This window comes from Osmerus mordax, chromosome 10 (assembly GCF_038355195.1).
Source record: "Osmerus mordax isolate fOsmMor3 chromosome 10, fOsmMor3.pri, whole genome shotgun sequence".
NCBI lineage: Eukaryota > Metazoa > Chordata > Actinopteri > Osmeriformes > Osmeridae > Osmerus > Osmerus mordax.
This window is the reverse complement of record NC_090059.1, coordinates 16,621,738-16,637,258: the sequence shown is the minus strand read 5'-3', so window position 1 is coordinate 16,637,258 and position 15,521 is coordinate 16,621,738. Positions and strand designations below refer to the sequence as shown.

The window sequence follows — 15,521 nt, the reverse complement described above, 5'->3', positions numbered from 1 at the left end:
TGCTAAACAAAGAGCCAAGAGGCGCCTCAGGTGACGTCACCTGGGGAGCCTCTTGCAGCAGTGGAGGGACACAGAGGGACCCAGTGTGGAAAATTGAGATGTGTCCTCTCTCTTTTTTTCTTTTTGTTGGTGTGGCCTCATCAGGGTGTCTGATTTGTCTGATCAGCTGTAGAACAAACAGAACAGCTGTTGATTTTTGTCTTTCTTTTTTTTCCTTCTTTTTTTTTATAGGAATCTAAACCAAAACATTATCGTAATCCGAGAGATTAACCAACATTGGTGTAAACAACAACTGTATGATATACAGAAACCTCTTATTGGATGTCAACTTGTAAATATCTAACCAGTATCTCTTTTGAAATACTTTTAAATAGATTTTCCATTGGGGATTCCATATTTGAGATAAATAATAATCTATGGAGAAAAATAAAACACAGTATAATAACATTATGTACTATAACCATGTTACGTCACTATACTGTCTCAATAACACGAAGTACTGTGTAAACCCACTAAGATCTAAATGTAAAATGACATACTCTACCTGAAACTATTTTTAGACCTAGTCATTCTGCACTAACATAGTTTTTCGAAATGCACTAGTAATAACGGTGGCATAACTGACAAATTGCTGAACTTTCCCCAACAGCTGGTCCCAGAATAACAGAGCAGCTTGCTGGAGCAGTGATTACTCTAAATGCAGGGAGACGACTGGTGTAAATAGTGTCTCCTTTGCCTCAAATAACCACCCAGACGGCCTTAAGGCCTTGTGTTTAAGTGTTTGTGTGGCAGATACTGAGTCCACCACACAAAACAGCCTTGAGCGCCTGGCCACCAGATCAACCTTATATTGAAGAAAATAAACTAGCTTAGAGTTGCTGTTAAAAAAAAAAATCTTTAAAGGCTTGTGGTGCGATTGGCTTCTCAGCTGAGGCCGTAGACTGCATTGAACTGTTGAACTTGCAGCTATAACACACCATTCACTGTTTAATGTATCAACTCTATACTCTGTAGTTATAATTCAGAGGGTCTGCTATTCTCAGATGTTTCCAGATAACCTTGGGCTGTGCCACAACTACTGTCTCTCTCTGACTCTCACACACTAGAGTGTGCAGCCCCGCCCTTCACCCCTTCATCATGCCCTCTTAGTGACCCACTCAATAGGCAGCTTGTAGTAACAAGTTCCTCCGTATATTAGATGGGGGGAAAAAAGAGAATAAAATGTTCCACCCTTCTGAAATAAATAACAGTAAGAGTAATGGTTTTCCGCCAAGAGATCTGACAGCTTATGTAGTTTCGTATCAACGAGGGAAAAATAGATTACTTTGAGATGCACCACAAATTCTCTTTTATCTAGCTATCCAGGAAATGATTGGTTTAGTTATTTTGTATTGAGGTCCTGTAAGCCTACAGTGTCCTTGTCCACAACCTTATGAAATCGCCAATGCTATTTAGTGCATTGTTAATGTGTCGCTAATGTTTTGGAGATGTGTGGCATTTCAATGGTAGTTCAATATCTGTCTCCTAATAACAGAGTGCGTGTGGTTAAAGCACTTAGAAATCAGACACTCTGTCAAAGCCTTGGCCGATATCTCCAACTGCTCAGGTTTTATGTCCAGTGGCGTATACTTTAACTACTCCGAGTCGAAACCCGATTCTGCTTTAGTTGTTGACAGAGTACCGTACAGGATCTCACCGTGAGAAGCGACAACATTTGAGCTCGTCATCACTGCAGCTTTGGATGTGCTCAACAACGAGTTAACAACAGCTTTTCATTCTAAGACTGCCATAAAGCCAGCTTTGCTTTGGCATTCAGTAGCAATGGATACGGTACTTCATGTGAGGTGCTGATTTTATTCAAATAAACTGTAAGTCGGGTTCGACTAATACATAATTACACAGTAGGAAAAAGTCCCACAAGTAGAGACCTACAGTATTCAGCTCTAAATCCTATATTGGCTGAGTTCAGGTTTTAACCTCTCACGGTCTAGAATAAAGAGCTTAGAAGGGGGAGTAATACAACAACATTGTGTTCCCCAGCCACCCTCCGATCGCTAAGCTGAAGTATAATGTACTTAATACATTCAATATCTGTCTAGGAGACGAGACGTCTCACAAGACTCTCCACACCTCGCACACATAGGTGGGTGAGGGGGAACAAAAGTTGTTGTTTTATTGAACAAATAGTGTTTTTGAGAGATCAATGAACCAGCTCCCCGACTCAGAACGACGACATCCAGAACAGTACGCTGGATGAGTCACCCCTCGGGTAGTTTCTCATCACGGAGAGCTTCTAACAGAGAGAGAACCCGCTCCCCTCAGTTAACTATGGAAATTCCCCCGCTTGTGATGAATATGTAAACCTTTGCTCCTTTTCAAGGGAACTGGTCTCAAATGAAGAAGGCACATGCTTTTTCAGGGGTCACGGCTACAGGCCATGTAGTGAATGTAAGTGTGTGTGTGTGTGTGTGTGTGTGCGTGTACAATCAAATATGGATGAGGAGCACAAACGTCACAGAAAGTATCAAACAATCTCATCAGTTTCCTTTCAGACGCCGTAAACAGGTATAAATAGACTGCAACTGTGGACACAGATATTACAGTACACGGGTATCTTTAATGCAGCTTTACTTTATAGACTAGGTCCACATGGCATTGTTTCCCTGTGCCAGCCCTGTGAAAACAGGCTAGACAGCTGCTGCCACCCAAAATAGACGGGCGGGTGGCGAGGCGGGCATGAGTAACTGGTGGCAATGCCTACCAGGTTATAACACTGTGAGTGTTGGGAGCAGAGAGGGAGTTGAAAGACACACACACACACACACACACACACACACACAGTTCCCCTCGTACTGCACGCCACAGGTGGCACCTGGCCTCATCGGCCATTGCCAGATGACCCTGGGCGAGCTGGTGACATGACTACGGCCACGGACTCACAAGCCAGGACTGTGAGTGCCACACAGCCAAGAATCAGCTGGGTGTGTTACACCAGACGCCAGCGGCCTGGAAAAACAGCACATGGTCATGAGAGGAAAGCCCGTCGGGCGGGACAGCGAGCTGAACATCCCGCTGTCTGTCTGTCTCAATGGGGAGACAGCTTTTAGTTCCATTCTGCGTCGAGTCTCTTCAGCTACGGGTGAGCTTCACCTCTCCCTCGATACGATCAGTCAGATGCTGCAGTTTGTGCCGCATTCACCTCGGAGAACAAAGAGCCTCTTCTTCTTTCGCACCTTCCCCCGTCGCCCTCGTTCCTCTCATCACACAAAAAGCTTTTTCTTGTAGTTCCTCTGCCACTCACCCAAGCTCTCAGCGGAAGAGGGGAGCATGTCCCGTTGGCTGAAAATGTCCTTCTGCTTCTCCTGCAGTGAGGGTCGTGATTCCCTTTAGCCTGTGCTGCTCCCTGACGTTCGACCCAAACGCGCTCCAGACTCCCATAAATCGTCACCTGCATCTCGTTTGACTTTCACGGGCTGACCTCCCTCCCTCGCGGCCGGTCTATGAATATGATCACCATTTGTTTTGCCAGTGGATGTCTCATTCCCCATGTTGGCATTGGTCCAATTATCGTTTGTCCTTTAGCAGTGTCAAACAACACACAACAACGTTAAATAGTTAATGACAGGCTAAAAGATAACACGATAGGGGTGTAGATCGGCTAGGACACTCAGATTCAGGGCTTTCTCTTGGGTAGCATCCGTCCATCATGGCTGGGATGGAGGTTAAAGGGTCAGAGGGTCCTATAGATGCTACTGTACGTCATACAGTACCAGAGGTAGATCCATGGTGCCATTAATAGAACAGCCTTCCCTGGGTAGCAGAACACCCAAGTGACGTGGCAACTCTCCCCCTCCACCCCCCTAGCCAGGAGCAGCCAAGCCTAGGTGGGCTAAATGTCACTCAGCAGGGGTACGTCATAGCAGAGAAAACAGGCTTTACTGAAACACAGACCCAAACCCAGCATCCAAACCCAATCCCCACCCCAAGTCACAGCAACAAGACCGAGTGAAAACACCCGGCATGTTGCGGATTCAAAACACGTGAATAAACGTTGATTCTGAGGCGAGGCGTAGGTGTGTAATGGCCAGGAGACCAGCGGAGGGTTCTCCAGGTGGGTATAAATCAGCATCCCTGTTCAGGTCCACAGCTTGTTTGTTTGATTTGACACACAGGTGATGACACCTGCACTGAAGAGAGGTTTGCGATGCTACACATCTGCTAGCGCTGCTAGTGACTGCAGTAGATAACCTGGGGGAAAGCTAATAAGGTGACTAACAGATGGAGCGTTCTATTTAACTGGGTGGGGGTGGGGGGCTGTCTCCATATATATAGCCCCACCCCCCACATCACCATCTCCCAACCGGCGGTTGACCTGTCATTAGAAAGTAAACATGCCGCTCTGTTTTATCTGAGTGCACAGATGGGGGAAGACCTGAGCTCAAACAGATATGCTTTTACAGATGGTGGATATAGCCAATGACCCTAAAGGCAAATATCCTGAAAAGACAACAGTGGATGTTTCCCAAAGTGCAGGGTCACCCAGGAAGTCCTCCCAGGTCCCAGAGTGTGCGTGGGTCTGGTGAGCCCTCATTGGACACAGCATCTACATCCCTTCCCCATCAACAGTCATTCTGCCGTTTGTCTGAACAGAACCTTTCATTTGTGTCATTCTCGTAACATCCCCCCCCCCCCTCCAAGACTAAAATACCCCCTCAGATGGCCCAGAAACAGGCTTTAATTTGGCCTTCCTAAACAAGGCGACATGGAATACACATCTGCTCCGCTTAGGTAAGCTGCCGTTGCCGTGGTTACGGACCGGGGCTGACTAAACAGTTGCGCCGGGGCGAACGCACACACACACAAACACACACGAGCATTTACATGCATGCACACGTTCCCAAACACGCACACGCACACACACACACGCCTTGGATCCCCTCCCTGTCCCCAGAGCTGACAGGACCTGGAGCATTACTCACAGCGTGATATCTAGATCACAGCTCTCTATCTGCTGTTATCATGTCCTCTCATACTCTGCAGTCTTGGTCATAGAACAGAGAAAAACAAGGGGGCAGACCAAATCCTCTTTAAATAAATCCTCTTTTGTTTCCCAGCCATCACCTAGAGTTCACCAACCTGACCTACCACCAGGACTTGCAACGCAAACCAAAAAGATTTTCGTCCAGGTGAAATAAATCGGAGGTGTTTCTACAACAAGGTGCTTTATTTTCTGACTGGCGATGCTGAATAAACACCTACGTGGACACACGTGTGAATGAAAGCGGTCGGCCAAGCAGATCGTCCAGATTGAAACTTTTCCCATTTTCACAATGGAAGCATCCAGGGCGCATTCATGAATCCCAGCCACCATGCAGAGCCAGCTGGGGAAGGAAGGAGGGGGGGGGGATAATGCTATGAGTACTGCAGCGGGCCTTGGCACGACACCCACACGCACGCTATTTCATCAGGCCTTGCCGCTAAACTAGCTTCACTAAGCACTTCTGGCGGAATCATCCGGCCTTTCGAGACCCGTGTCCTGGCCTCGTGCCTGATGAGGTGCCCTCCTCTGGAGGGGACTGTCCTTGGCAGGACGATCGAGGCGCTCGGGCTTCGCAGGAGAGGGAAACGAAGGTTAAGCACGATGACGGGACTATAATCTGATGCCGTTAAATCTTCTCTTAATCCCACCGCACAATATAATGGGGATAACGAAGGCATAAAGCAGCATGTGTTCTCCATGTGACATCATCAACAACGAAGGCGCCATGGCGATAACTTCCGGCCCGGGGGCCATGTGGGCGGGGTTAACTGTGAGCTGTCCCGGGCTAAGGGGCATTATGGGGTGTGTGGCCTTAATACGCTTTTTAAAATCTCCTCCCCTTTGTCATCTCTTTGTTTTGACGGCTGAGCTTTCAGAGTCTGGACTGTCCAGCTACACTGTGTTCTGCTGTGTGAAAGTGCCAGAGAGAGATACTCAACATTAGGTGGATATTCCATCAGAACACAGGCCATCTTTATTTTATTCTTTATTTAAATGTATTTTATTTTGACTGTATATTTAGATATTTTTCTGTCTTTGTAGTTTTTTTATGTGGGAGGAGGACATTGCGCTATAAGAATTTCATTGTACGGACTAACTTTGTTAAACCGTATACATGACAATAAATATGTTGAATCTTGAATCATGGCAGTTTAGTGGCTTGGTGTCAAATGTCAATCGGCTCTCACTTGTTGACAACTGAGCAGGCTGACATCACTGCGAGTCTGTGAATATACGTCATGTTCTCCGAACTCTCAATTCCGAACGCTTTCATTCCCTTAACAAAGCCCTGAATTCATATTAAATTCAATCAAATGGAAGCATACTGCACAATGACTGCCGGTTGTAACATTTTGGCCATCATTGAGCAGTCTGTGAATAGTGACCCCCTTATCTATGCTGATCTCACTGTTCTCCTGACTGGCCTGGTCTTAACCAGACTCTCGTACATTTCACTTGTACAGAGAGTCTGGCCTCGCTCCATTGACAGGCGTTGACTTCCTTGTAGGCGGGTACTCTTTTGAAGTTTAAAACTATTGGATCTGCCCAGAGCCACTCTGATCTGCCATAACCAATCGCTAGCGTTCGCCAATTCCTTCACCACTACTGTAACAGAGCTAGCTGCCGTAGCTGGAAAATCAAACTGTTCCCGAACCCCGTGGGGAGGAGGGCCACAACATCATGGCCACCAACAAAACTCAGCAAAACTTGTTCTTGCTCCGGCTTTAGCTGTTGGATATTCGGCAGCGTTGCCACAACGGACCAAATGGCTTTGCTCGCATCTTTCTCCGCCGCCATTAGGGAACTACAACACAACTAGCACACGACATCAACGTCATTGTTCTCAGCCACTCCCTCTTTTCGCTGATTGGCCGGTAGAAAATTAACCTGAGATATCTGACTTACTTACCTCATAGCCAGACCTAGTACAGAAGCAAAATCAAAATTGAGCGGAAGTACGTAGGAGGGCAGAGCCAGGCTAGTTTTATGCACCTTGTGGAGGTCAAACTGAAGGAGGGAAGTTGAGAACTCACCAGGACTCTCCCTGTCAGCGTCTGTGCTGATATCATGACCCCGGCCCAGTCTTTCACAGAGGTCATCCATCCCACCTCACTGGCAGCTACCTCCGTCACTTTGTCACCGACTCGCTTGATGCCGTCACCCAAGGGATTGTGGACTCTCTGAACATGCTTACACATGTGATGGAGGGGGGGGGAGAGAGAGAGAGAGAGAGAGAGAGAGAGAGAGAGAGAGAGAGAGAGAGAGAGAGAGAGAGAGAGAGAGAGATGGGAGCAGGGGGAGGATAGGGGAGTGCAGGGGGAAACAAGAAGGAGACAAGGTTAAAAAAAATCATTCTGTCGGCCCTGAACATCAAATATGGAAAGGCCCATCTTGATCACGCTCCACCTGACACAAGGTCCCTCATCCACATGGATGAGGCTGTGGGAGCAGCTTTGTGTCCAGGAGGAGGCGAAGAGCAAGACAAACATGCAGAGCCCAGGCCAGGGCCTGGGAGACTACCCGGGAGCGTCTCCATGGTAGCCAGAGAGCTCCTGGTGTTTCTGCTCCAGTGAGTGGGCTGTCTGTCTGCTGGGACTGGCATGATTCACAGAGCAGGAAATCTAGACAGGATGCACAGGTTAGCTCTCTGTTCCCCTGCCACAAGCCCCACAGTCAGGTGGGTTGCTGTGGTAGCTCAGCCTCTACTCTCTCTTCTAGCTCGCTCGCACACAGACTCAAACACTCCATCTTGCCGGTGTCATCAGATTGTCGTATCTACTTTGTTTGCAGTGGAGAGTTGATGTCATTTCAGCGGATACTCAAGAAGCGAAAAAAACTATGTGATGATGGTGAAAAAATGTAGATGAAAGAGATTAGAGATGCTGTGATGATGTCCTGGGCTGAGCTAGTCTCGTCATGTCTCTAAGAGACCACTACCATTGTTGGTGGGGCCATACTGTTACTATGTACAGTGTGTGCGTCATTCACCGACAGCTGCTTTAACATTGTGCCATATACTGCAGCACGGCAACTTCGCCGTTGCGGGGTGTACGCCCAGGACTTCAGCACGCCGCGCTCCCAGCATGCACGGGGGGGCCATCATGTGTCCCTCTGATTGGACAGTTGGCTTCAAAGCACTCCTGGCATGTAACTATGCGGCATGTGCCGTCCCCCCCCACCCCACCATAAATCTTTAGAGCTGGGGGGTGCAGTGCTCACGCAACTCAAGGACTGAATGAATGAATGCCAACTGCATCACACTCACCACGACAATGAGAAAATGATGGAGGTGCGCCACAGAGAGATTTTTATTCTGCGGGAAAAAAACTACATTGACAGTATGTGTGTAAAAGTACCCTGGTGTTATCAAGGAGATGTTTGTCTGCTTAGTGGAAACAGGGTTTCATGTCTATGTTTGAACTGCCAGACACCAGCACAAGGAAGAAGCTGATGTACTTATTCTAAGAGTCTTCAATGGGTAAAGGCTTCGGTTTAGGACATTTATTTAAAAGTGAATTTTTTACATTCTCTGAACAACACAAGCAGGACACCCGATCTGAATGGTATGTGCCCCAATTAGGTGCCTTACAAAACACCTGCATTTCAATTAAGCGTTTCCAATTGAACTATTATCTAGAAAGTAATACGCTCGTTCGTACTTTGACTAGCTAGGTAGCCAGAATGAAACCACGACGCGCTCGCTTTCTATCATTCTATTCTATCTATCTGGGGGGGACATAATTATAATAAAGAAATATTTATTATTAGGGGTGGGGGAAAAAATCGATTCACATTTGAATCGCGATTCAGTCTTTTAGCGATTCACATAGATTCACAACTGTAAAAAATTCTTTATTTTTGTATTAAAAAAATAGGTAAAATCGATTTTTTATCGAATCATGACCTCAAGAATCGAATCAAACCGTGAGGTACCAAAAGATACCCACCCTATATATGGAGAGAGAATATAGGTTTTGCCTTGCCAAAACGCACACCCCAGAAGTGTTAAAACTGCCCTGGATAACAATTGTTTTTAATGAGTCACAGCTTCTCAATGATAGTTATTAATATTAGTACAACAGGTAGATCTCTTAGGGCTGTGTGTGTACTATGTGCAGTAAGTTTGCCTTGTCAAAACCGCATCTAATAACCATTTTCTCCATCGTGGCCTGGCTAAATCAGTGTACTACTGAGTAATGAGATCATTGAAGAGGATATGACTTGGAGCAAGGCCAGGCATCCAGATTAACTGAGTGGTGATGCACTTCCTCTGTCCTGGTCATGGTACCCAAACATGATCATGTTTTAACATTACATTTACATTTAGTCATTTAGCAGACGCTCTTATCCAGAGCGACTTACAGTAAGTACAGAGACATTCCCCCGAGGCAAGTAGGGTGAAGTGCCTTGCCCAAGGACACAACGTCATTTGTGTGTCGAACTGGCAACCTTCAGATTACTAGTCCGACTCCCTCACCGCTCAGCCACCTGACTCCCTTTTTAACACAAAGATTCATCCTTAATTGAGTCCTCTGGAACAGGGGCCTGACTTAACTGGCGTCATGTCCAGCGCTTAGTTAACCTAGAACCCGACACACCATTGACAGGTATACAGCAATCATGTTAAAATAGTTATTCAAACTCCGAATATCTGATCATATACTTTCAAAAGGAAGCATGTGGTTGAAGTAATAATAATACATTTTATTTCTAACGCACCTTTCATCCGAGAACAGATCTCAAGGTGCTACAGTTAAGATTATAAAACAGGGTAAAACATCAATATAAAATACAATTAGATCATTAAAACTCATAAGATCTACTAAAAAGAAATGTTTTTAGTCCTTGACTTCCAAACATCACCTGGTTAAAATGGGTGTGGTAAAACTTCAGAGAAATAATGAATGAGTCACCCGAAAAACGTGATGGGAAGTAATGAAGACGTTGAATAGGTATAATTGGAGTCCCACTGATCTCTACCAACTAATGATGATGTCTAAAAATGTAGTCTGAAAACCCCTGTTCTTTATAAATGTTTAATGTCAAAAAAGGCAAAGTTCAAAGATGAATGGGCAGCGGTGATGGAGGACATCCATCCACCCAATTAGTCCTGAAAAGCTTCCCTCATGAATCAAATATGGCTTCATCTCGAGGGGACCAAACTTAACTTTAATGTAAGGAGCTGCCCTTTTATCAATTGAACCTCAGTTTGGCCATCATTCAAGCTTCATGATCAAATGTTAATACGTTTTGAATTAGGTTTTACCCTTATGTTTGTCACATTTATGTCCATCTCCAACTAGTTTTGGACATTTACAACATGAAACATGTTGTAAATGTTAAATGTGATATACTATATGGTTTCATCTAAAAAAAACATTAACTTAAAAAACATTCATCTTTTGACAAACTGATGGATCATATAGTCTACTAAATATAGATTCTCTTTTATCCACCCTAAATCGACCACATCCAGGGACCATTGATCAACATTACACACATTTACACAATAAATCTTCTCAAGAAAAGTACATTAAATAAGAATGGAACATGTGGCTCTTGACAATTCCTGCAAAAGTCTTTGCATTATTCAAAAATGTATTAATACACATCCCAAATCATAAATTATGAATTAACAATTCAACAGAGCTGAAAGACAGGAAATAGAGGAATCAGAAGAATCCTAGTCTGGTACACCTATTATTATCTCTGAACATGCAGATCAAGTATCTACAAAGAGCTTTGTCAAAACGGGCACGGTACAAAATGGACTAATCATTCTTATTTCAATCGATAGCCTGCACCATCTGCTGAATAAAGAATCTAATTTCATGCAGTATACTGTTGGACCTGCTTCATTAAAATCCAAACAATCTAACCGTGCATCAAAGGGCAACCTAGCTCCTGCTCTTTATAGGTTTGTGTGGATCAATGGTGAAGACATGCACAGCATTAGACATGGGCTCCTCAAGACACAGGCAGTCAGGGGTTCTTGTTAACGGGCTCACCTGTTGATACCTGAGTGTTTCTTATTGTGTAGTACTGTTTTGATGGTGGTGGTTCATTTGTGGATAGAGCATCTGCTGTCTACCAGAACCAGCCTCAATACTGAGACTCAAAACTTAAGTTATCTTTGTTGTTTTAGTTCATGTGACCTTTCCTGCCAACCTCACAAACCAGATTTTGCATGCTCTGGGTGGTCTGTAATACTGTATGCTGGAAAGGATTTGCTCACATGGTCAGCTGACCTGGAGGGATCCTCCATTGGTTGTGTGTCAATACAATAACATCAAATGTGATTACACGGCTACGATTCTGGACTAGATCCCTGAGCCAGACAGCAACACAAGCCAGACAGATCCTCCGCCCCACCCTACCCTCCTCTCCACATGTGGAGACGGACTGAGTCATCTCACAGGATGTGTGCATTGATTAGTGCAGGGCTGCGAAGCCGTGGAGGTGCATGGCCCAAGGTAAGAGCTGGCAAGCACCAGTAACCATGGCTCCTTAGTCCTCCTGGCTCATAACACCTTGGAGCTAGCCCACGTTGACACACTGTGGACTTTCATTACTCTATGTCCAGAACCGCAACAGTTATTCTTGGCAGGGCTCTGGTAAAAAATAATTTGAAAGACCTATTTTGAGCACAGGGTATCCAGCAAAGTTTTATATCCTAGAAAGAGACTACATTATGACCATGCACAAATTGGCATGATTTTTCAAGCATCACCTATTTACTGTGAGCACAACTTCTTGCCCCTGACAGATAATAGCTGTCATTCCTCAGTATCTCATAGCGGAGGATTTTCATCGATTGTCATTAGACAGCCAGGAAAACCAGGGCCATAGGCGAGCAATCAGAGGAGATGAAGATGGAGGGCCTACTGCTAGAGACTGGCTTCCTTGTTCTAGGCTTGGAAAAAGCTGGCCAAACAGAACAAGAACAAACTCAAAACAACAGGGAGGAAACTGATTATCAGCCTCCATCTCCGAACACTAAGAGCCCATGTTTGCAATGCTAATCACATGCACAGACTGGGTGGGGGCTGGAGGTGTTCCTCCACTCACCGCCAGAGCCTAGACAATTGCATAAGGGAGATTTTCTTTTATAATGAAATACTTTGCTAGTTGCTTAGCAACAACAAAAAAACTGATTCATATGGTATATACCGTATGTGCCTGCCTGACACTGCATTTCTGTGGGAGTGCGATTCTGGGAAACAAGAAGACAGTTGGGACAGGTCGAGAAATGCCAAAGAGAAGAGCAGAAGGGGAAAAGGGAGCGATGTAGGGAGAGAGAGAAGGACAGAAAGAGTGACAGTTGGGAAGCCAAGTCTATTCACTTCTGTGAGTCATTCTAATGGCTGACGAGCTGATCTAACAACAGGTTGATATGACTGTAGGAATCACTTTCTCCTCTTCTCTCCGTGTCTCACAGAACATAACACATATTACTGGTGTGACCAAGACACACATTTTCAGGGCAGATGGACAGCAGCGCTCTGAGAGGATAATGAGTCAGGGTCAGATGACACAGTTACTAACCAGCAGTATGGACAAACATGAGCCTAACTGTGCTTTCATGTGGGAGCACATTCATCTGCTTCTGGTCTAGATTGCCAAGTTTTGGTTCAATGTGACGCTGATAAAAAAAAAATCCACTGAACATCTTTCTTATATCACTTCCATCTCCTTAGCTCTGTAGCCAATGTAATTCTGCACTAATGGTTAAGCTGTTCAATCAAATCAACCTGAGGTAGTTTGGAGTAATTTGATTTAATGGCTCGCAGGCAGGGTCGATAAGAGAACGAAACAGGTTTGAGCCATCGCTGAGATCACTGAAGGTCAGAGCCGTGTCCTTCACGCAGATTCTGGCATTTCCCTTCTGCTTCCCGATGGCTGCACCTTGATCACGGCGGGACACACTGAGCACACTGATAATGTTCTGGACACATCTCTGTCGGAATTACAGCTGGTCTCTTTGCTTCTTAAGCCAATCTCATGTTAATTGAATTTCAACTCAATTTAACTGGTTACAACCCATTGGAATTTGACCAATGTCACAATGTTGAAACTCCTTTTGAGTGAACTTAAAGACTCTTATCTGTGATGTGAGATAATGCTGTTAATGCATAGGCCTGATTTATACGTCTTCATTATTATAGCATATTACATTTCCATTTTACATTTAGTCATTTAGCAGACGCTCTTATCCAGAGCGACTTACAGTAGGTACAGGGACACTCCCCCCAAGGCAAGTAGGGTGAAGTGCCTTGCCCAAGGACACAATGTCATTTGACCCCAGGAATCGAACCAGCGACCTTCTGATTACTAGCCCGATTCTCTAACCGCTCAGCCACCTGACTTGAACTTGAACACAAGTTTTGTTGGGGGGGCGAGGGGGACAAAACCTTTATGGGTACCGTGTTTCGATACTAACTGAATACACGTACGTAAATGATTGACACAATAATTATGGTTCATAATTTTACTTTTTAAGTGTATCTAATGGGCATCCAATAATGTTTGACATGTATTGGAGCAGTAGCTGTGAGTGTGCATACCGGCTGGGTAAAACTATTCCTAAATGTTGGAAACCTGTCAAATAAAATAGGAGTATGCAGTGTAGTTGGGTGTTCCAAACAGCAAGCATTACATGAGAGCAACACTACCTTTTTAGAACTGTTGTTCAAAGTAGAACGTTGGTCATGAGCATAAGCCACAAATTGGCCAAAGATTTCACTTTTAATGAACTATTAATGGTTGTTTTTTTTTTATTTAATAACCATGTTTAGAATATTGATTAAGGTTTTATTTATTCCTGCCCTGTAGCTTTCTCTATAGTCTGCATTTACAGAGGGGTAGACATTGTAGGAAAAATCCACATTTGTTTTTACTCAACAACAGGTGTCAAGAGGTGAAGAACTGGTCTGGAGTTCTACAAGTGATACATCTGCTGGAATAAAACATGTACACACACATTCAAAGATAAGTTATAATTACATTATTAGACTAGTGAAAACTTCAGTGTAGCCCAAGACATTTTACATTTGTATAGTCTTACCCATGATTAACTATTATATTTAAAACATGATGGTTTCTGATGATGAATGGGATTCATTAGATCATTGGACACCAAATATGATTTAAATTTCTACACAGGCAAACGTGTACAAGGATACATTTAAAAAATTGCAATTACTGATCTGCAAAATATTTAATATGCATGATTTCTGCAACTAGGTGTATATGATGTCATGGGAAACCTATGCCGTACCTTTTTTTTGGCGTTACAGTGGCAGCAGACCGTCCACAGGTATTTGAGAGTTCTCCACAGTAGAATGATAAAGAGACCTCCAAAGAAAGTGACCATAGAGGAGGCGAGAAATGCCCACCACATGCGCTGGCCATTGCTATCACAAGGAACATCAGGAGAAAAAGGGATGTTCACGTGCATCTTGGATATGTGGATAGAGGACGAGTCCGGATTGAAATTATTTCTGTTTTTCGGCATTATTCTGCTACCGATGTCCAGGGATTTGTTGCCATCCTCAATAGCTAGCATCCAGAAGCTTTGGGGAGTTTCTGCCAGCGCCCCCTGCCCAACCGCTCAGCCATATTGCTTTAACTGTCGCTCCCCCTCCTCCGTGTATTCATCCGTAATTATCAATAGAACCTGCTGTTCTCAGCAACGCACAAACTTCCCTTCAAAGAACAGACTTCGGTTGTGCCTCTTTCACCACTCATCCACAAGTGGTAAATTGTGTCTTCACATGTTCATTCTGTATTAACCGCATATTACCGTGAACTCTTCAGAAGAATTTCCTATTAGGAAACCCCGAACTATTTTAAATTGCGTTTACTTTTAAAGTGCGTTCACTCTATGTCTTCTTCGTTGGTTATTTGTAATTAAAAAGTAATAGTCAGGTAGGCTACTGCATCAAGGTTTGATTGTCTTCTCCACTCCCGCTTGGTTGTTTTTCTTGATACTGTGTAGGAGGCGGTAGACGAGGATTCATCCTTTATTCTCCTTTTTTTATCGGTAGAAAACCAGAATAAAGGTTGATATCTAGATTTACACGTCTGGGTAGGATTACATGCTGATTGCTGCTCATTGGTCAAATGCACACTCATCTCTTCCCCCCCCCCCATAAACCCCGCCCGTCACAAAATAGGACTTCACTCATCTACGCCCACAGATATTCCTTTTTACATCAACGATTGTAGATCATGCATCCGATTCATACCGATAACACTACTTGATTTCTATAATTTTTGTAGTTTATTAAAACTTTAATAATTGTAGTGACGAATATTTTTTTTTCTGAGAGGCAGTCAAGGTAATTTAAATGATTTAGGCTACGTATGTGGATTGACAGCGCAGATGTCACCTGTTTCTGGAGGGGTCCTTGAGTTCTTCTGATGATATTGATAACGTACCTATTCACAAACAACAAATGTACAAACGTCAGATTTATAT

The 15,521-nt window shown here is 44.3% G+C and overlaps 1 protein-coding gene across 6 annotated transcripts in view; it reads right to left on the bottom strand.

The window, feature by feature from the left end:
• LOC136950330 (calcium-activated potassium channel subunit alpha-1a-like) overlaps window positions 1-14,635 on the bottom strand; it is a 63,377-nt gene extending 48,742 nt beyond the window's left edge. For 4 of the 6 annotated variants that reach the window (XM_067244613.1, XM_067244615.1, XM_067244614.1 and 1 more), the window contains exons 1-2: window positions 14,319-14,635; window positions 7,075-7,230 (exon numbers count right to left, since the gene is read on the bottom strand). In XM_067244613.1, coding sequence (XP_067100714.1) covers window positions 7,075-7,230; window positions 14,319-14,606 — 444 coding nt within the window. In that variant the 5' untranslated portion in view covers window positions 14,607-14,635. The remainder of the gene's footprint in view (window positions 1-7,074; window positions 7,231-14,318) is intronic. The other 2 variants (XM_067244617.1, XM_067244611.1) reach the window with 1 other exon arrangement.
• Window positions 14,636-15,521: the final 886 nt, after the last annotated feature.